The 21433-nt window shown below is 38.8% G+C and overlaps 1 protein-coding gene and 1 pseudogene across 5 annotated transcripts; both read left to right on the forward strand.

Moving 5' to 3' along the window:
* The first annotated feature begins 5385 nt into the window (after positions 1–5385).
* LOC109008687 lies at positions 5386–10046 on the forward strand. 5 transcript variants are annotated; one of them, XM_035689246.1, is made up of 9 exons: positions 5386–5621; positions 6468–6714; positions 6837–7105; positions 7196–7405; positions 7518–7610; positions 8009–8104; positions 8295–8970; positions 9086–9206; positions 9684–10046. In XM_035689246.1, exons 2-7 carry the CDS (start codon positions 6489–6491, stop codon positions 8646–8648), a joined length of 1248 nt encoding a protein of 415 aa, XP_035545139.1. In that variant the 5' UTR covers positions 5386–5621; positions 6468–6488; the 3' UTR covers positions 8649–8970; positions 9086–9206; positions 9684–10046. The 5 variants fall into 5 exon arrangements, with proteins under 5 accessions (XP_035545139.1, XP_035545138.1, XP_018844422.1 ...); XM_035689245.1 differs by having other exon boundaries at positions 9086–9194; XM_018988877.2 differs by having other exon boundaries at positions 9086–10046.
* Positions 10047–11867: 1821 nt separating this feature from the next.
* On the forward strand, positions 11868–15066 carry LOC118348741 (annotated as a pseudogene).
* The last annotated feature ends 6367 nt before the right edge of the window (positions 15067–21433 follow it).

A 21433-nucleotide genomic window follows, 5' to 3' on the forward strand; every position in this document is an offset into this window, starting at 1 on the left:
AATTTGGGAAATCCCATAAGAAAAGAAAACGCACTGATGAAGAGTTGAATTGGACGAAGAGAAGTAAATTCTTTAACTTACCGTATTGGTCCACACTTCAGCTTCGACATAATCTTGATGTTATGCATATTGAAAAGAACATTTGTGACAACATACTCGGCACATTAATGAACATTCTTGGAAAAAGTAAAGATAATATTAATGCACGCCGTGACCTGGCCGCTTTGGGTATAAGAAAGGAATTACATTTGATGCCTCAAGGTGACCGGTGTTTAATGCCACAAGCAGCTTTTACGCTACATGGAGCTGAAAGGACAGCGCTTTGTCAGTGGTTGGCCAATGTGAAATTTCCAGATGGTTTCGCGGCCAATATTTCACGTTGTGTTTCTATTCGTGACTACAAGATCTCTGGGTTGAAAAGTCATGACTGCCATGTTTTCTTGCAAAGACTACTTCCTGTTGCAGTAGCGGGCTGCTTAAGAAATGATATTGCTTTACCTTTGACCGAACTTAGCTCTTTCTTCAAAGAGATATACACCCGAACGTTAAATGTAGAACGTTTAGCACAACTAGAAGTTGATATCGTCCTCATTCTATGCAAGTTGGAGATGATTTTTCCTCCTTCATTCTTCGATGTGATGGTCCACTTAGCCCTCCATTTGCCCCGTGAGGCGTTGCTTGCAGGCCCAGTTCAATATAGGTGGATGTACCCATTTGAGAGGTTTCTTGGAAAATTCAAGCGGTATGTAAAAAATAAGGCTCGTCCAGAAGGATCAATAGCAGAAGCCTACATTCATGTTGAATGCTTGACTTTTTGCTCAATGTATCTCGAAGATGTTGAGACGAGGTTCAACCGAGTTGACCGCAACATTGATGGTGGCGAAGCGGATGGGAGTGATGGGTTTAAGATTTTCACCCAGAAAGTTCGTCCATTGGGTATGGCATCGTCTGTGGAATTAGATCCAAAACTATTCACCTCAGCTTGTTGGTTCGTGCTTAACAACTGCATAGAGATTACTGGCTACATAGAGTATGCATGCTTTAACCCATTTGATGCTTTCCATCTATAGGCTTCTTATGTTATTTTGGTTACTACACATATTTTCGTAGTATATTGCACTCATAAATCTTCTTGCATATTCGTTCTTTCCATGTGTGCAGGGAGCACTATGGAATATGTAAGCAAAAGAATCCAACTCATGTCGAGCGAACTCATGAAATAGAATTCCCTTCATGGTTCAAGAAACGTGTAGGTTGCCCATCGAAAACTATATAGTCAATGCGTGTAGGTTCAATGTCGCACAACTAAATCTTATCGTGACTTAAACGATTGATCGACATTTTTGGTTAATTTGCCAAGTCCAAACTATGCGTAAAGATAACCCTGGTGAAGCTTCTGATGATCTATATGCTTTAGCATGCGGCCCTGACCGTTGTGTTGCATCGTACACTGCTTGTATAGTGAATGGAAAAAGGTTCCACACAAAGAATCAAGAGCAATGTAGACGGACTCAAAATTCAGGTGTGTTAGTAACTGGTGATGAGGCATCAAACAATCTGGACTTCTATGGTGTCCTAAATGATGTTGTTGAGTTACGTTACATGGGATGCCGTCGTGTCTACTTGTTTAAATGTGAATGGTTTGACGTTGGTGATCCAAAACGAGGTGTTCGAGTGGATACACATATGACTAGTATTAATGTCGACCGGACATGGTACAAGGACGAACCGTTTGTCTTGGCATGCCAAGCTGAACAATGTTTTTACGTCAAAGATAGAAGGGTTAAAGGTAGTTGGTATGTTGTACAAAAGTTCACAAATAGGAATGTATATGACATCCCACCAGTGCACATGTCCGAGGATCATGAATCTGAAAGTGACCGTGATGCCTATCAAGATGATGAATCTGAAAGTGTACATAGAAATGTAGAATGTGCTGATGTCAGTGTGGCAACTCCACTACATAGGCCTGATATAGAACCAACTGAGTTTGATGCATCAACAATGAAGATGAAGTCTACTCAGCACCAACCAAGCGGCGATTTTATTGATGATGCAGAGGCAACATCTGGTTCAGACGATGGCGTAGGTGATAGTTATTGCTCTGACCTGGATGATCTATCGACAGATTCAGATCCTCTTTCTGACTAGAAAAACTCATTTTCAGAATTACTGAGTTACAGTTAATTTCCTCAACTTCAACTTGCACTTGACATAATTTTTGTTTTTATGTGCAACCCATCATCCTTAATTAACAAATGAGCTGGTCTTCCGATATAGCTAGGATGAATATACAATTTCATCCTAGCTATATAAGGATTTGTATTTATGATACAGGCCCTATCAAAGAGTGTTGGTGATAGGAGACTTTAAATTTGGTCAATTGGAAAGACAATTGGATGAGTACAAAGAAGTTCTAATGCACCTGTAAGTGATTCTAATGACTACATGCCTCATAGGCAGGCTATTAATAGCAATACAATGTTATTTTAACTCTTCTTGCAAATGATGCATATTGCAGTAGAGGTTTAGTTTCTAGTAGCTAGCTGAATTAAAAATCAACGATAATTAACCTAATTGTAGGTATTCCCCACCTGTGGCAGGTCCATAAATTATGCTGGAGATATGAAAGCGTGCGTGGTTGCAGCCCCACCTTTTTATATGTTCTTGTATTGTTAATATGAATGCTATGTATAATAACCATCAAATGCCTAATACCCGCAAGTCTAATGTATGAGATGGCATTCCAGATATCACTTTGTTTTGTTTGACTTTTACTTTTACTGTCATTTTTGGTTTTATAAAATTAAGTAGTCAGACGATATAGCCATGTTGATTGGGAGCACATGGGGTTGCTTATGCCCAGATTGATTAGTACTTTCTGGATTGAGGATTGCCAATTAACCAATCTATGAACCCAACACATGTTTAGTTTTATTTCTATGAAGTTAACACGAGGAAAACCTAAGGGAGCAGCCATATATGAACCCAACACATGTTTAATAGGCTCAACCAATGGGCATTTGATACATCTTTGATTGAATCTATCTAATGCCAAGGCTCAACCTTATGGGCATTTGGAGTAAAGTATTTTTGTGAGAGCATTTAGGTAATGCTACTTTAATCGTAGGGAGGACTTGCCTTCTGAGGTTGTCCGTAAATAGTTGTTGTTAAAATTAAATCTAGTTACATTGGACAGTTGCTGATACCACTCTCATTGTAATGATCACTCTACTATGATCCAGATGTAGCATTGATCATCTATTTTAACAAGCTTGCCCATTACGTGGGAAGTTCACAATTTGAATATCAAATATACAAATTGGGAATCCAATGTCATATGCTTCTATGTTTGGATCAACATAAGCATATTGAACAGGAAATGTGAAAACATGCACTTGTTAGTAATCATAAGTCCTATCCAGACCACTACAGCAACGTTTAATTAGTTCAAGTAATTATAAGGACCATTCGGTAATTATATAGTGTCTTGAAGATATGGGGCATTATAATCTAAGAGTGGTACTTATAAAAGAAAAAAATAAACATAAATATTTTAATCTGGGAACTGGTGCATCAAAAAAAATAATAAACAAAAAAGAAAAAAAATGTAAAAATTTTAATCTGACTAATTAAACGATGCAATTGCAAGGAGGGGTAATGTTAAGTAATTTACTGCAAAGCTCAAACCTTAGCAATTTCAATATACATATTGCACATTTAATTAAGTGATAAACTGCTAAGATTTCACACTTGTATTGCGTTGCATTATTATAAAATGAAGTAATTAAGTAAAAGTTAGTAAGGTGAAGTAAAATTAATTGGGTAAAAAGTATGAGTTTAATTAAGAGGTTAAAAAGTATGACTTTCACATTATGTTAAGTTGCGTCCTTATAAAATATAAGGACTTATGTAAAAGTTAACAAGGTGAATATAAAAAGTATGATAATAAAGTTCAAATCTAGTTGCATTATTATAAAATGAAGTAATTAAGTAAAAGTTAGTAAGGTGAAGTAGAATTAATTGGGTAAAAAGTATGAGTTTAATTAAATGTTAAAAAGTATGACTTTCACACTAGGTTGCAATGCATCCTTATAAAATATAAGGACCTATGTAAAAGTTAACAAAGTGAATATAAAAAGTATGTCAATAATACCTGTTCAAATTTAGTTACATTATTATAAAATGAAGTAATTAAGTCAATAAAGTTAGTAAGGTGAAGTAATGGTCAATTGCTAAAAAGTATGAAATTAATTGCTAAAGATGTATGACTTCAATTAAGTGTTAAAAATTATGACTTTAATTACATGTTCCACTGCGTCCTTATAAAATATAAGGACTTATGTAAAAGTTAACGAGGTGAATATAAAAAGTATGACAATAAAGTTTAAATTTAGTTGCATTATTATAAAATGAAGTAATTAAGTAAAAGTTAGTAAGGTGAAGTAAAATTAATTGGGTAAAAAGTATGAGTTTAATTACGTGTTAAAAAATATGACTTTCACACTATGTTGCGTTGCGTCCTTTTAAAATATAAGGACCTGTGTAAAAGTTAACAAGGTGAATATAAAAAGTATGACAATAAAGTTCAAATTTAGTTGCATTATTATAAAATGAAGTAATTAAGTCAATAAAGTTATTAAGGTGAAGTAAAATTAATTGGGTAAAAAGTATGAGTTTAATTAAGTGTTAAAAAGTATGACTTTCACACTATGTTGCGTTGCGTCCTTATAAAATATAAGGACCTATGTAAAAGTTAACAAGGTGAATATAAAAAGTATGACAATAAATGACAATTCAAATTTAGTTGCATTATTATAAAATGAAGTAATTAAGTCAATAAAGTTAGTAAGGTGAAGTAATGGTCAATTGCTACTGAATTGAATGAAATTAATTGCTAAAAATGTATGACTTTAATTAAATGTTAAAAATTATGACTTTAACTACATATTTCATTGCGTCCTTATAAAATATAAGGACCTATGTAAAAGTTAACAAGGTGAATATACAAAGTATGACAATAAAGTAAAAATTGCGTTGCATTATTATAAAATGACGTAAAAAAGTAAAAGCTAGTAAGGTGAAGTAATGGTCAATTGGTAAAAAGTATGAAATTAATTGCTAAAAAGTATGACTTTCATTAAGTGTTAAAAAGTATGACTTTAACTAAATATTACGTTGCATTGTTATAAATTATAAGGACCTTACTAAAAGTTAGTAAGGTGCAGTCAGTTGGGAAAAATACCACTGGGTGCAGTGGGCGGGAGAGTTCACTGGGCGGGAGACTTTGCCGCCTTGAGCCAAATGAAAGGACAGAGATGTTCAATCTGAGTTCATCTACCCAATGAACTGATGTGACAGCTTAGTACAAACCAGAGAGTGGTAGTAGGCAACCTTACGGGTGGGGAACACAACTGAAAATCACCTAATACTCTCTGTACCCAGTGGATTAGCTTCTGGTAGGGATTCGTGGAAGTGTTTTCAGCTCTTTGTAGGCGTGTCTGATAGTTGGTGCGTGAAGCTTCAAGAAACCAGGATTTCTCTTCTACAAATATATTGCTAGTACCAGCAGCTAGCAGCAGTTTTTGGTTGCTGTCTTGCCATAATATTTCTCTTACAAGGTATGTGTTCAACCCTTTTACCCACAAAGTGATAAATCTGTAGCTTTTCTCTGCTTGTTTTATATGGCCCTTTCATTGATATATCTTGTATTTGGTTTCGAAAAGGTAGTTAATCAGTTTATAAATTTGTAAAGGAGGCTCTATTTACTTGCATTTGATGCCAACTTTTTTTCCTGCTTGCGCCATGACTTCTATCTCTACGTCATGCCTCAAAGGGGAAATATGTTGGGCAGGAAGTCCCTGCATGCACGTTAAATGCATGGATCAGTCATTGATGTGTGTAATTCTTTGTAAAAAGCTATGTATCCATATGATGAATGAATGATTGATACATAGCACCAACTTCCTGCTTAATTTAACATGTGATAATTGCACACACACACACACAAAGATAGCCTCCAATCAAAATTTGGCATAGTGAATGGGAGTAGTTAGAAGACTATGTGTTGCTACTGCCTGAATCAACAATCCCATTGAAAAAAAAAATTATTTTCAGCCCAGCAAATTTTTTTAAAAGAGGATACGTATGGTTTTAACTTTTAGCTTTCACATATAACACTATAAATGGAAGGTTGATGTTTTTGCCATTGTAATATCTCTTAATGTGCTAAAGTAAGTGGCTGTGTATTCCTTCTTACCTTCATGTAGATGTTGAAATCAGGATGAGGCTTAATATTTGCTTCTTGCGAACGTTTTGCTAGCTTTACCAACATTCAGATTTCAGTTGGAAATAAAATTAAATGTGCTGTATTTAGGTTGTTTCAGAAGTTGAATGCCTGAATGGCCCCTCACACAGCTCTTACATGTCTATATTCACTAATGAAATATGGACTGTGATTATAATAGGCAGGTTCAAGTATAAGAAATATGGCACTAATTGGACGAGGAAGCGGGTTCAGACGTGTAGGTGGCGGCTACAGACGAACTGGGGCTTACAGGAGACCACCACGTCCTCCAAGAATTTCATCATGTACCCCAAGCGAAAATGACAATGAGGATAGTTCTAACGATTCAACGCAGCCTCCAAGTATAGTTGCTGAGACAGAAGTTGGGCATCCAATGTTGGATGCCCACACAAGTAGAAGTTACGATGGTTGATTCTTTTAATATGCTCACCTATTGTGCTGGATATTATGAAGTTTATAAACATGTTTGGCCTATAATTCTGCCTCAAAAGTCAGACCAGCAGTTTATTAACTTTGATATTCCTTATAGGTGAAGTTGTTCCGGAGCCGATACAACCAAATGTTGGACCAACGAGACGTGGACGAGGTCCTGCCAAATGCATTGAGTTTGATAAGCTTCGAAAGCACGGGAAAATACCACTCAAAATTAATGATGGGCAAACAGCCCCATGTTGTGAGAATGCGAACATGTTTACCACAAGGGTCACCTGGATATTAAAGCATCATGCGGACATGAGTCACGCACGATGGACTGATGTTCCGATGGTAGAGAAGGATGAACTGATGGAACGTGTTCGGGTAAGCTTCTATTTAACTTGCATTTGATATGACTCAGTTATTAGAATGGAATGAAATATGTAGTTGAAACTAATGACTTGAGTTGTTTAGGCTGACTTCATTTTGGATTGGGATTTGGCCAATCATAGACAGACGGTGTGGAAACAGTTGCGTAAGCGATTCAACGCTTTCCACCATCAGCTGCACAAGAAATATTTGTCATATGGTAGCCATGAGGAAGCATTGGCTGGCGGGACTGGATTGGTATCTAATTTAGTTTGGGTGAAGTTATGTGGTAGATGGGGAAGTGAGGCATTCAAGGTATGTGCAACCATTAAAACTATATGTATTTATGATAGTTGGGTTTGGAAAAATATTTGTTTCAGTTATACAAAACAATGACCTTAATTCTCATTTTTTGTTGTATTTGTAGAAAATGTCAAAGCAAAAAAAAGAGAACCGCAACAAGCTGAAAACCAATCACACCGCCGGGAGGAAGTCATTTGTGAGAGTTATGGAAGAGAAGGTATATTATGTTTATTAACTTCATTGTCGTATATCAATGACTAAAAATAGTGAGATACTAAAACATAAGAACCTATATTTAGGTAGGGACAAACCACAAGTAAACAAATGACATTGATCCAGATTTCAATACCAGTAATCAGGAAACCCATCTTAATCTTACTGGAACTTCACTGCTAGAAAATATATAGCCTTAATTTTTATTAAGACTAATGTATTATAAACTGCTAATGTCAAGATTTAAGAGTTTAATGGCTGGTTTTGTCATCACATTTTCAACACTGCACACTAATCAAATAACGGCACATGGAAAAATCAGCTTGCTGTAAAATATGGATACATTTAGGAAATATTAAGAATTTAGTGTGTAAGATCTCTTTTATTTTCATTGTTGCACAGCGTTCGACTACAGCAAACTTGGTCGAGTTCTACAAGGAAGTCCGTTGGTCTAGGAGTAAAGACAAATTCGTGACATCCACGACAGAAGAGCTTTATGTGAGAATTTTAATATACCTACTGCCTAAATTTATGGTCTATAATTAATACAAGGTTCTATAGTAACAGTACTGTCATAGTTACTATACTATGTGCAGAACAAGTTATGGTTTATTTTACACAAGTTATGGTTTAATAAGATCAGAACAAGTTATGGTTTAATTTACACAATTACCTATACTCTGTGCAGAAGCAAATGGTTGAGAAGATGGAAGGTATGGAACCTGAGCAACGTACTGAAGAGGCAGCAGCTTCTGTATTTAGGGAGGTACTAGGCCATAGACCAGGGTATGCTAGAGGTCTAGGCGAGATGGTAATACCCACATCCACACGACAACAAGATCGTGAAAGGGAGAAACGTCATGCTGAAGAAGTGGAAAGATATAAAAAGGATGCTGAGTATTACAAGACTCAGTTTGAGGAGTTAAGGGGAGATGTTAGAGTACTTATAGAGAGGCAACGTGAGTATGACAAGACATTGTACAACCTAATGTCAGGAATGTCACAAGGAGAGTCTCAGAGAGAGACTCAGGGAGCTGCTTAGGACAGCAATGAAGACAAAAAAAATTTTGTGGGGGCTTTTTGTGAGGTTTTTTGGTTGGTGTGGTGTCCATATGTAAAGCTGTTTTGTGGCATCACAGATTTTTTGGGGGGAGAAACAGGGTGTTCTTGGGCAGTCAGTTAATGAAGTAGTTAGAAGATATAGTATGTGGTTGTCTATATAGTTAACTGTACGTTTGGATGCATGAACTAGGATCAGAATTTTGAGAGTAGTGTGATTTGTATTGGGCCATGATCATATGACTGGTTAGAAGATATATATAATCTGGTCACATGGTATGTGCCCTGACAGACATAACAATCAGGTGATTCACTATTTTTGACTTTTTTTTTTCTAGGTAAACTCAGGTGACAAACTATTTGTCACCATTTATGTAATAGTTCGCAAGTGTATGTAAAGGTTGCTACTTACACTTACAGGTAGAAGCAGTGCTTGCAATGTGGTTCTGCGACAAAGATGACACTAGAATCTTGGTGGACTATACATGCAGCTCAGATTTTGTGGAGACAAGATTACCCATTTAATACTGTAATGCATTTGGTATTTTTCATTTATATTAATGCCTAGCTCACTATCAGTTTTACCTCATATTGCATCACATTGAGAGAACATTTAACTACATATGAAGATCTTTAATTGCTACCAATACATTTGGGAAATAAAAAGGGCATAGATGTATGGGAATGAATACTATAACCGAGTATGGAATGAGGCTTGTTATGTAAGGGTTGTGTGAAGCACAATGTGTTTCTTATATTGTAGAGTAATGAATAATGAAAACCACTAATAATGAAAGCTTTAGTGGGTTATGGCTACTTATGGGTTGATGATCAGGAAATGTGATGCTGAAGAGGTTTAAAATAGTTTTATACATCTTTTACTTGAGTCAAATAAACCTGGGCAGTGTGTTTCTTCCAAAGGGTAGGTATATAGTTGATTGAGAAAGTATAACTTGATTGGGTTAGGGAACAAAGGATTCCAGTGGCTTTCCTTCTAACTGCTTGGTTGTCCTACTAGGTGGTTGTTTCTACATGGTGCCTCTTCTATATTGGTTGCTACTTTTGTTGATCATCTTAGCTAGAGCAGATGCCAAGATGTTGTGTGTAAGCCTCGGATTGACGTAGAAGATGTAATTCAACTAGATGCATGCATGGTGGTACAAAAAAGTTTTTGCTGTGATGGACTGCTGTTCAAGTGAAGATTTTCCTGCCTCAGCCAGCCCCATTGATATATTAATTTGCTAGCTACCCAGGTTTATGTAACTTTGGATTTAGTGGCAAACTTAGTATTAATATGCTGTATTTGGTCAGTGGCTACAATATGCTGGCTTACTAAATATTGACTGTCTGGGAAGGTAATTTAATGATGGATTTATGACAGTTGCTGAATGAATGTATTGTGAATTATTAGCCAGGGAATGTTTTATATATTGTGGATGCTGGTTAATTGTTTGGGCAGATGAAACAACCATGTCCATGTGGTTGTTTCATTTCCCTCATATATATTACGAGGGAAGTGATATAATCAGCTAGAATGTGATATTATATCACTTTATGAAAGGTAGGAGATTGTTTAATGCCAGTAGTGTATCATCTGTAGCAGAATTATCCCAGCAAGGTTCGTAAAAAATTACTAACTTTCTAGAATCATGAATGAATGTTATTGAGGCAAAGTGACATTATATATTAGAGCTATATATATGTTGGTTAACATATCTAGAATTGACAGGAAAAAAGTACCATTTCATTGGACGCTTGCAGTAAAAAAAATGTGAAAAAAATATTGTATTCACTCATTGACTGCTTTTGACCGAATCTAGAAGTGGCGAGCGACAACATTCTTTTGGGGGAATTGCTGGGCTTTCACAGCGAGAATCAAAAGGCGATGGTAGTAACCCATCACAATTACTGATCTTATTACGAACTTTCCAGCGACAATAATTCCACGCAAAAACTTTATATTCCCATCGAATCTATGCAACGCTGCAAAAAAAAAAAAAAAAATAATAGCGTTGCCAAAATTTTTTTCCAGCGACTATAACCACTACGGGAATAATTTTTTCCATCGATTCTTCAGATCGTCGCAAACCCTATTCTTTAATTGCAGCGATCTGATAGTGGACGCTAGAAGAGATTTGCAACCCAATCCATCAATTGGTGGAGACCTCTCTTCCGGCGGCTGCACTTGGATTTGCGACGGTGAAGTTTAGGATGCAAAAAACTTATAGCAACGACTAAAATCGACGCTGATAAAATGACAATTCCCATCGATGCAGTGAAACGCTGGAATAATTTCCATTAATTGCAACGATTATTTATTTTTTGCCACGATTTATTAACGATGATATTATGTTTTTGCAACGGAAAAAATCAGTTGGTAGAGGCTTTTTTGCAACGCCTACATGCATATTTGCGACATATTCGGAAACGCTGCAAATGAAATTTTTTACAGCGTTACATAGTGATTCGACGCTCTTAAGAATCAGCATCCGTTTTTTGGCAACCACTGTGCAACGATTAGAAAAACGTTGAAAAAAATATTTTGCATCGTTTTTAGGACTTTTAGCGACGATGTTTGAGCGCTGCTAAAGGCTAAATTCCTTGTAGTGATATCTTGAAGACATCGATAAATCAAACTTGCATATATCGAAAACTGAGGGATGCATCAAGTAAAAAATAATGAAGATAATGTTTCACATGAAGTACAGCTTCAGTCATTGCAGGAAAACAAAGATTTAAATTTTGTAGATGGACTAGATTCAAAGCGTTGTAGATCATTAGAATATATAGAGCACAATAAACGATGAACAACCTGCTGCAACATTTCACAGTTCACATGGAACAAAGACCCATTTTTACTTGCCTTTGCACGTTTATGTTGACTTGATTTGCATGCACAGAAAGATGCTAATTAATTTACTTGATGGAGATCAAACACGGGTACAACGAGTTTAATTACTTCTAGATGTGGAAAAAGTTTTTAAAGTCTCTTAACATTTGCAACGTTAACGTGTTATCCTCTGCTCTTTCTAATCCAAACGTCCTGTACACTCTCTTACATGCAGTCGTCACTCTAAAACCAAGCTTCTGTTCCTCGTACAGGGTATATAATAAGGTTTCCACCAACGTGTAGGAGAGCATAAGCAATCCGAAAAGATCCCAAAAGTCTTTCAACTACAGTGAGTGAGTGAGAGAGAGAGAAATGGGAAGGAGGCCATACTGTGCCAAAGAAGGTCTAAACAGGGGAGCATGGACTGCTTGGGAAGATAAAATCCTCATCAACTTCGTTAAAGTCCACGGTGAAGGGAAATGGAGAGACCTGCCTCAAAGAGCTTGTGCGTAACTTATTTTATTTTATTTTTATTTTTTATTTTCGCCCATTAAGTAATTGATACATTAGTAATGGTAAAATGGGGTTAGATCCCCGAAACAATCTCATACCAGATGTTAAAGTAGTCTCAGAAAAAAAGAACTAGAAAATGGAGTACCCGAAATGATTCGGTCCTGTATTTTGTTTTGACAATCACATATTCACATGCAAAGAAGAGAGCCAGCCACCACCTAGCTAGTTCATATAGAGGTCCAAAGTGTTAGGACCACTTTGGTTTGCTTCCCGCAGTGGATACCGTGATACGAGGGATTGCATAATTTGTAAGTTGGGGTAGAGAACTGTATCGACTCTTTAGTTTAGGAGAAATAATTAGATAACCAGATACGATCGCCGTTCATGGGTGGCAATGAAGCGTTGATGCATTGGTAAAGTGTATAACATAGAGTGGCGTATATATATCGAGTAATGTTATATATCATACTCTCATCCTATTTTGATCATACTAAATATTATGTGGCACATTCAGCACCATTAGATGATAAAGAAGCATGTAATAAATAATAATTTAATAGTTATAAATGTGTCACATTTTACCTAGTGAGATGAAAGTGAAATCGTAATATAGTGTATAGAATTTTCCATATCAGAAAGACTTGTAGCTAGACACAGTGTGTGTGAGCTTCAGGTGCTCATTAGTTGGATGCTCTATTTTTTGTTACTTGTAGTTTGATATATATTCGCGGTATACGTACATGTGATAGTCTCCTCCTCATATCATTAAATCCCAAGTCAATTAAATAGATGCGTATATAGACAATTTTAATTACATAATATATAAAAATAGGATGAAATTACCACATTGTCCATATTTTGGGATTCAGTATTGTAACTAGGGCTATACAAGAAATTGTAAAACTGTTCGGAACCGACTCAGACTGGCTGTCGGAGCTCGAAACCGGCATAGAACCGGTCGGCTGGCGGTTGAATTTGACCAGAACCGATGTCCAGCAGTTCGGTCTCGGTTTTCGCCTAGATTGGATCGCTAAACCGACCAATACTTGAAATTATTTTTATTTTTATTTTTATTTTTTAAAATTATACATATATGAAACGACGCCGTTTCACTTAAGTGAGTGGAACGGCATCGTTTAGGGACTTAGTGTTTAAAAAAACTATAAAGGAAACGACGCTTTTCACTCTGGGTTTAAACACACGCACTCACCCTTCTTCTTCCTCGTTTCTTTCTTCTCCTTTCTAATTTCACACTTCAGTAGTTCAGTTCACAGCACCGCCCCACCTTTCTCTCAATCTTTATCTCTCTCTCATGGCGCACGGCGCACGCAGCCGTCTCTCTCAGAGTGTCTCACAGCGCACCTAGTCGCAGCCACCTCTGTCGCCATCTCTCTCTCTCTCTCAGATTGTACCTTGCGGCTCGCGGCGTCATCTCTCTCAAATCGCAGCCACCTCCGTCGCCGAAAAACCGACCGGAGTTACGCCGAGACAGATGTAGACGGTTTTCTCCCCTTTCACCGGCGGCTTCGATCGAGATTCACATCATTTCAAGATATCGGTGCAAGTATCGATTTTGGACCAAAACCTAAATCGAACCTTCGGTTTTCACCCCTAACTGTAACTCCCTAACTGTAACTCCCTAATGGAAGGTCTAAACCACATGGCCTATATTCCAAAAGGACTAGTCAATGATACAAAATATTAGAGCTCCATTGGAACCTCATAAAGAGCAATATGGTCTCGTTCCCAAGCAATGTGGGATCTTATACACTACCTACCCTTATCCTTATGAGTTATGATATGAGGTATTACAATTTCCCCACTTAAACTTCCGATGTCCTCGTCGGTTTTGTCCATCATAGGTGGCACAACTTAAGTCCCACATTTTTTGTTGGGATAGGCACTAATACTATTTGTAACTCTCCAATGGAAGACCCATACCACATGGCCTATACTCCAAAAAGATTAGTCAATAATACAATTGGAGCCCTATTGGAACCTTATAAAGAGTAAAAACTTCTCATTCCCAAGCAATTCATGTGGGATTCCATACACAACCTATCCTTATTCTTACGATATGGGGTATCACAGGTACCTAATAATTCTTCTTTGAGAAGTTTACAGTATTGTCTGTATCTCTAGGAGGGTTAGAATGTGATGGATTAAAAGTTTTCCATGGTAGGAGAAATTAGAACACAAAGCAAATTTCTAAAGGAAAACGTTTCAATCCTTGAAAGGGGAAGGGAGATCAAGACAAGGATGAGGTGGAACTCCTCCCCTCAGAGATTGGCCTTGGGAGGAGGAATTAGGTATGGGTTTTGGGGGGGGGGGGGGGGAAAAGGGGGCCATATACATGTTTTGACATGCATGCCTGATTTTCTTTGTGAATAATACTTATTGCTTATCTCTTCTCTCTCTTTCATGTCTCTCTTCATACTTTATTTGTGTTTTTATTTTACACTTTTTGCAATTATTCACATTGATGGCATGTTTGATTTGTAGGGTTGTTGCAATGTGGGCAGAGTTGCAGTTTCGATGGTTCAATTACCTAAGGCCAGATATCAAGAGAGGCAACTTTTCTCTGGAGGAAGAAGAACTCATTATCAGACTACATAAGCTCCTTGGTAACAGGTATTGGAAAGTGTTTGTTGTCTACATGTTTAGAAAATGGAAAAAAACATCAGCAAAGATGAGCAATGGAGCCTTAGGGTTTCGTGGAACTATCATCTAAATTATCATCCGGAATGAAAAAGAAATCTCTATGACTTAAATACTCAAAATGAAAATAAAGTATTGCATGCAATGATGCAAGTTCAGGATAATCTCATAATACTAAAGGAATTTGTTATTATTACATGAATTATCTTTTTGTTGTAAGCCAATAGATCAACATATTATTTTTCCATGGAAAGTTTGAATATATTAAATAGTTTAATTGGTCAATAGGCTGTGTAGATAAATCTTGAATTTTGGATGTACTTGCAGGTGGTCAATGATTGCCGGGAGATTACCGGGGCAAACAGATAATGAAATAAAGAAATATGGAAAGCCAATTTAAGCAAGAGGATGCAAGGTGACCACAATGCTCATGACTCTAATAAACAAGATATTGAATTAAGAAGCAAGCTGGAAAGTACATCAAATCAGTAGAATCAAGGAGTAAGACTAGAAACTCACCCACTTATTAGGCCAAAAGTAGTAAGGTGCACAAAGGTAGTAATCCCATCAGAACCAGATCATAATCATGTGGACAATAATAATATAGCCCTTGATTGGAATAGTGACTTCCCAAGTTCTTCAGCCGGCCAGTTGAAGAATAATTCCTACGATTATTTGGTGGACTTTGATTTAATGAGCTTTTAATATCAGATGTTCTATACACAGATGGACATCAAGATAAAGAAAGAAATGAACGTGCAGAGAATATGGTGGAAGGAGAAGTTGAACCTAAGAACATGTCTAGTTGGCCTGAAGATTTTCCAATTTCTGGACATGAAGCCAAGATGGATGATTTTATGGATGTAGCAATGACAAAGAATTGGAGGGAAAGTGACCATTTTCAACCAAATGATGCTTTTAATTTGGAGAGATTGTCATCCTTTCTATATTCCGAAGATGAATGTGTTCGGGACGTGTTCCACACACCTCCAACCACACGTGTGACTTGCAACAAAGAAGATGGCGGCATGGTATGCCCAGAGGACCTCTGACGCCTAAGTTTGGAAAGTGATAATGAACTATATCTATGAATGAATGTTATGCATTACCTTTGGGTGTTATTTATAAGCACATGAATTCGGTGATGAGTATTATGAACATACTAACTTCCAAGCTGATCCCTCATTATTTGAAATCATCTGATAAGATAACCTTCCTAGTAATGGTGAATGCATTATCTCCTTATCACCTTATCCCTCGTGTGCTTGTTGGTTGAATATTGGGCCTTGCAGCCCTGCTGGATTATTGGACTTGATTTGTTAAGCCTTGGGCTTGGGCTTCCTATTATAAAGGCTTACTTCTTTTGGGGACCAAATAACCCTTCCAGTGTTACCCCGCTAATATCCTTCGTGCTAGCACGTGAGAAATTTATTGATTTGTTTTCTCCTTACCCCGCTGTTTGGGAGCGCGTGGAGAATTCCTAGGATGATTTTCCCCTTTATCCTGCTGGATGTTTTTCCTATCCAAGGTGTGGGATTTTGAAAGTTCCCGATCGTGTGGCCCATGTTACTTTTAATTATTTTCGTGTTCTTTACTCCTATTTTTTGAAGTCAAGTGTTGAAGACACTATCACCCTATCATATTCATATTCCCAAGAAATCATTCATCATTACCTTCATTTTCAACCTTATGGCACTTCTTCTTCTCAAGAAATCTCTCATCATTACCTTCCCTTTCCTCCTCGAGGTCCATTCTTTTTCTTTGAATTGTGCTTCTTATGTCTTTCCTTACTTGCCCCCCATTTTCACTACGCTCACTTTCTCCAGCTTCATTTCTAGTGACCTTTCTCTATCTCTAATCTTTTCCCTTTCAAGACTCGTTGCCATGGCTCAACGCGGTTCTTCTCGCACTCCCAATTGAGCTTCTTCCCAAACCCCACCAAGGGTTTCTTCCTCATCCCCGCCAGAGTCCTCCGCTGGAAAAACCGTTCCTTTCCTCGAAGGCTCCAATTGGTGTTCCTCCCTCACCGCTAGGGATTTAACGAGACTGAGAGTTTCCTATCGCATTCTGGATTCCATGGTCCTTGACCTCCCCTTTGAGAGTGTTGTTGACGACGAGGGTTTTGTAGGGAGAGTCGCCTTGCTTTTTTTGCCCTGACGCATGGTTTACGCCCTCCCCTTCTGTCGCCCTGTCCGTGATGTTCTCAACCTATTGGGATTAGATCCTGCTCAACTTCATTCACATGCTTGGCGGGTGCTTCTATGTTCTTGGGTAGTGTTTCGTATGGTTCTTGAACCTCTTCGGGAGGAGTATCTTGATTTAACCGCCCATGAATTCTTGTCTCTTTCTACTCTGTTAAAGGCTTGCCAGGTAACATCTGCAACCCTCTCCTTCATTCTCAATGTTTGGCACAATTTGAAAGTGGAATTCAAATGCCAAACAGTGGCAAAAGAAATTTTCCCTTATTTCTGGTCAAGGCTGGGAATTCCCAGCCTCTGAGGCTAAAAGATGGGACTTCCCTATTTATGCCAATTGGGGAAGGGTTCCTGATGATAAGAAAGTCATTATCAATTTAACCAACCGAGAACGATCTCGTGTCGATATTGTCCTCAACTCGGCCCAAGATAACGAGGAGGCCCTGTAGACCAAGGTCCTCTTGACCCCGCCAATATTGACCGTTTCCTTATCGTGCTTGATCATTCTATTGCCATGGGTCACAAATTAAAGCTCGTGGCGCATTCTAAAGTCCCTAAGAAATGTCCCTACCCAACTAAGGGCAAGGCGCCCATGCTTTTCCTCCTCAAAATGTTGTTGAGCTAGGTCTTGCTGTGGATTTTGGCGTTGATTTGGCTACTAGGCATGTGTCACCCATTATTTTCCCCACTAGTAGGTCACCGCTTGCATCTCCAGGACTTAGCGATCTTGATGGGCTCAAGGGTCAAGCACTTGTTGACCTAGCCATGATGTTCAATTTTGATCTTCCTTCCAAGGAATTGGATTCGGATGGCACCCCCTTTTTCGAGTTGCCCACCATCCCTTTTTTGAGTTCACTGCCAAGCTGTGTGAAGGTAGGGTGGACATATTTGATGCTTTCTCTTTGCGCGTCAATGGGGCTATAGTGCCTAAGATTGCCCCATTTTCTGAAGTTGGCACCTAGAGTAATATGGCGGCACCATTGGTGGGTGGAGAGTGGGTCATGCAGACCACAAAGATTAAGACTCTGTCCCAAGTCAGCTTCCATCGACTGTTTCAGGGGGTGAGACCTCACCTACGAATTTGGAACAAGTGGGTGCGATGTGGAGTCCTCCCCCATGGGGACGATTGGTGTGGGCTGGCCCTTCCACCAAGTTTGTTTCTACTAGCCTACTGGAGGAGGGCGTCTCAGTTCTCATGGGGGAAGTTCCACTTTCCTTCTTGTTGCACCCTCAACCCCCACATGTGTTTTGATGGAAGTCGTGATACTGGGATGATGACCACACGAATCATACACCCCATCGCCTTATGCAAGTGTGTGCAAATATGCAAAATGTGTGCATCAAAAATATTGCAAGGGAAAAAAAAAAAAAAAAGGTAGTCAAACTAAGTACCAAAAAGTTTTAAACAACAATACAACCTAAAATAAAGTGCTCTAAGAGTTTAATACAATCATCCAGCTGATCAGAAAAGAAAAGAAATAGTTCATCCACTACAACAGAAATAAACCCCAAGTCATCATTCCTCAGGTGGGATCGGTCCATCATACTTCAAACCCGTCCTCTGCATCAAAATCTACAATTTCATGAAACAGAATCGTAGGTGGAAATACCACAATGAGATTTCACAGTCTCAGCAAAAAGTCAACAGAACAACAACTAAGAGATCCAAGCATGAAATTATACAAGCAAACATGTTTAGCAGTTTCGAAAGCAATAACCCCCAAAATCATTTAATAACAGCCACTCATGCCAAAAACCCCTTGGTACCCAAACACAATCATTTTATTACTGTATACACTATGGCCATCCCTCGGGATCACCTACACACCCTGACTTCCTTTATCACACTACGGGTAACGATCGTGAGTGTGACTTCGTTACGAGCGATGCCCAGCTCCGCGCATAGCGCTTAACGTGACTAGGCATCATCTAGCCCCTGCCAGCAGAGGGGTTTTAGAGTCGTACGAAGATCGTTACTGTCTTGGCAGAGCCTGCTATAGCCCAACTATAACCCAGAGGATGTCACTCAGTTTTACATACTCTCCAGTGACCAGAGGAACTCCACCAAGATAATACCTAATCTCAGCTTGAGGTCATGATACGCACGTGCCCACACCAAAAATATATATTTTCCAAAAAACTCATTTTTCAAATTACACAACACAAAATAGAACATAGCACAATTGAATTAATCATGACATATATCATTAGCAGTAATATGCAAATGCATGACAGACAGTTTATTGGATGGCATAGCACATAACATTCACATACAACAACACAACAGTCACACATGATCACAGTTTCACAAACCACAACTACACGCATTTTCCATCCTCCATCCGGCCTTTGGCCTAATTTTTGACAACAACTACATCAAAATAATCTCAACACTTCTTCGAGCCCAAGGCCCTTCTCAACACAACCAGACTACGCAAGTTAGTACTAATTTCATGATAAAATATCAAGGGTCGCACTGGAGAGTTACTTACAATGCAGACGGGCAATACTGGAAGATCGAGCACAAGTACTAACTTGCGTAGTCTGGTTGTGTTGAGAGAAAACTATGAGTGTACGTGAGCACAAGTACTGCGTAGATGGAAACTGTGGTTAGTCAGATCTAAACTTGGCCCAAAAATAAGATACGATTTGAGTGGCAAACAAACTTATTGTAATGGCGTCTGGAGGGGTGTAGCATGGCAGCGATAGTGGAAGTGCATGGTGATGGGCGGATCTGGACAGAATCAAGGGGATTTACAACTAGGAAAATTAATGGATGGCATATCTAACGTGATAAAGGGTGGAGGAAGGTGGTGAAGCACGGCGAAGCAGAACCCAAAACTTAGTTTTAGCCCACGGGTTGGGGTGAGATCTGAGGGGGAGTTTGGGAAAAGGGGAAATAGGCGAGGGGTGGTTGGAAGACCACAAAGGATCTACTGGCAGTGGCAGGACACTATGGTGCACGGTGGAGCTCTAGGAAAGAGAAACATAGCAAAAGGAGGAGAGAGGATTTTAGAGAGGAAAGAGAGATCAAAGGGGGATGAGGGTTGAGATCAAGGAGCCCACCATGGCTAATGCTCGATGGCGGGGCAAGCGACGACGAAGGAGCTACGAGAGAGACAAAGGGAGAGTTGCTAGAGAGAGAACAACGAAATCGAAGGGACCAAGGAACAGAGATAACGATGGAAGACGACTTACCAGCAGTGGAGAGCTCGAAGGGGAATACTCACCATGGCCACCATCAAATGGGTAACACGGTGGGGTGGCAACAAAAACATGGTGATTGGACTGGCGGCAGAGAACCACAGAGAAAGAAAGATAGGGCAGGGGTAGTCGATGGAGGGGCGGAGATGGGTGGAGCGGCTTACTGGAGAGAAGGCTATAGTGGTTGGACGGCTTGTTGGGCGGTAGGTGGTGATGCTCAAGGTCATGAGAGGGAAGGCCATGGGTTGAAGAGGGAGAGAGAACTAGAGGGGGGTAGTGTGGTGCCGAAGGGGTGAGGGAGGAAGAGAAAAAAAGAAAACTTAGGGTTTTCTATCTTTAGGCCAAAACGACGTAGTTTTGGTGGGAGGGCTGGGCTTTTCTCATCAGCTAATGGGCTCACACACAGGCTGGGCCAGTCTTTGACACACCCACAGACAAATAAACCCTCTTAAACAAAAAAAGATGGGCTTCATCTTACTAAAGAAGACATATACACACCTTAGCAAACTTGGGCTTTCACATCCTCTCCCTTTAAAAGAATTTCGTCCTCGAAATTAGCTTAGCTATCTTTTAGTACTTCCAAATGGCTCATCAAGCTAATTATCTTGCATCTACTTCCATAAGTTCCAGCATGAGCATGACTAATTCCTTCAATAGCACATCACGATTAGAACCTCATGGTAGCCATGCAGTTCAAAATCTCGACTCCACAAGAAACTATTCTAAAACACCCACGGATCCGAATGCTTCATTAGCGCATAAATTATACTATGCAATCCACTGTTGATGCCTAAGCTTCAACTTTCCAGCCTTTATTTTACACCACACTTTGGTGACCTAACAGTCCCTTCTCAAGTTAATCATCAATGTCCATACTTCTCCCCCAATCACACGTTCAAACCCCAAATGAAAGTATAGCCTCAAATTTTAAATTCCTATGAGTCCTCAAGTCACAACTAATTCCTGAAGATAACCACAAAATTACTACCAACCACCAATTCACTAAGTATCACGCTCCGGCTGCGCACTCTGATCATCTCACTAAAACTTCTAAGACTTAGATCTCTTGAATTCAACACTATTATATTGAATCCCCTTTTTTAACACCTACCAAAGCAACTCCTTCCAAGCTTAAATGAGACAAAAACCTCTACTCTCTGAAATTCATACACACCCATAAATATTACGAGTTGATCTCCTACATCCTTAGTCAAAACCAATACTCCATCAAATGTACATGTGATCAACTACTTCCAATTGTCCTAAACATTCTAAATGGCAGAAACAATAACAACATACCAATGGGTAAGGATTCAATGCTTACAAGAGTCTACCTTGAGCATCATTTCCAACAGTTTCCTTGAAGTG

This window comes from Juglans regia, chromosome 1 (genome assembly GCF_001411555.2).
Source record: "Juglans regia cultivar Chandler chromosome 1, Walnut 2.0, whole genome shotgun sequence".
Classification (NCBI taxonomy): domain Eukaryota; kingdom Viridiplantae; phylum Streptophyta; class Magnoliopsida; order Fagales; family Juglandaceae; genus Juglans; species Juglans regia.

Bases quoted from the DNA above. Each gene is read 5' to 3' on its own strand.
- LOC109008687 (XM_018988877.2), top strand. From the start codon at position 6,489: ATGGCACTAATTGGACGAGGAAGCGGGTTCAGACGTGTAGGTGGCGGC. The intron at 7,406-7,517 runs GTATGTGCAACC...TTGTATTTGTAG, and splicing joins GGGGAAGTGAGGCATTCAAG to AAAATGTCAAAGCAAAAAAA. The intron at 7,611-8,008 runs GTATATTATGTT...ATTGTTGCACAG, and splicing joins TGAGAGTTATGGAAGAGAAG to CGTTCGACTACAGCAAACTT.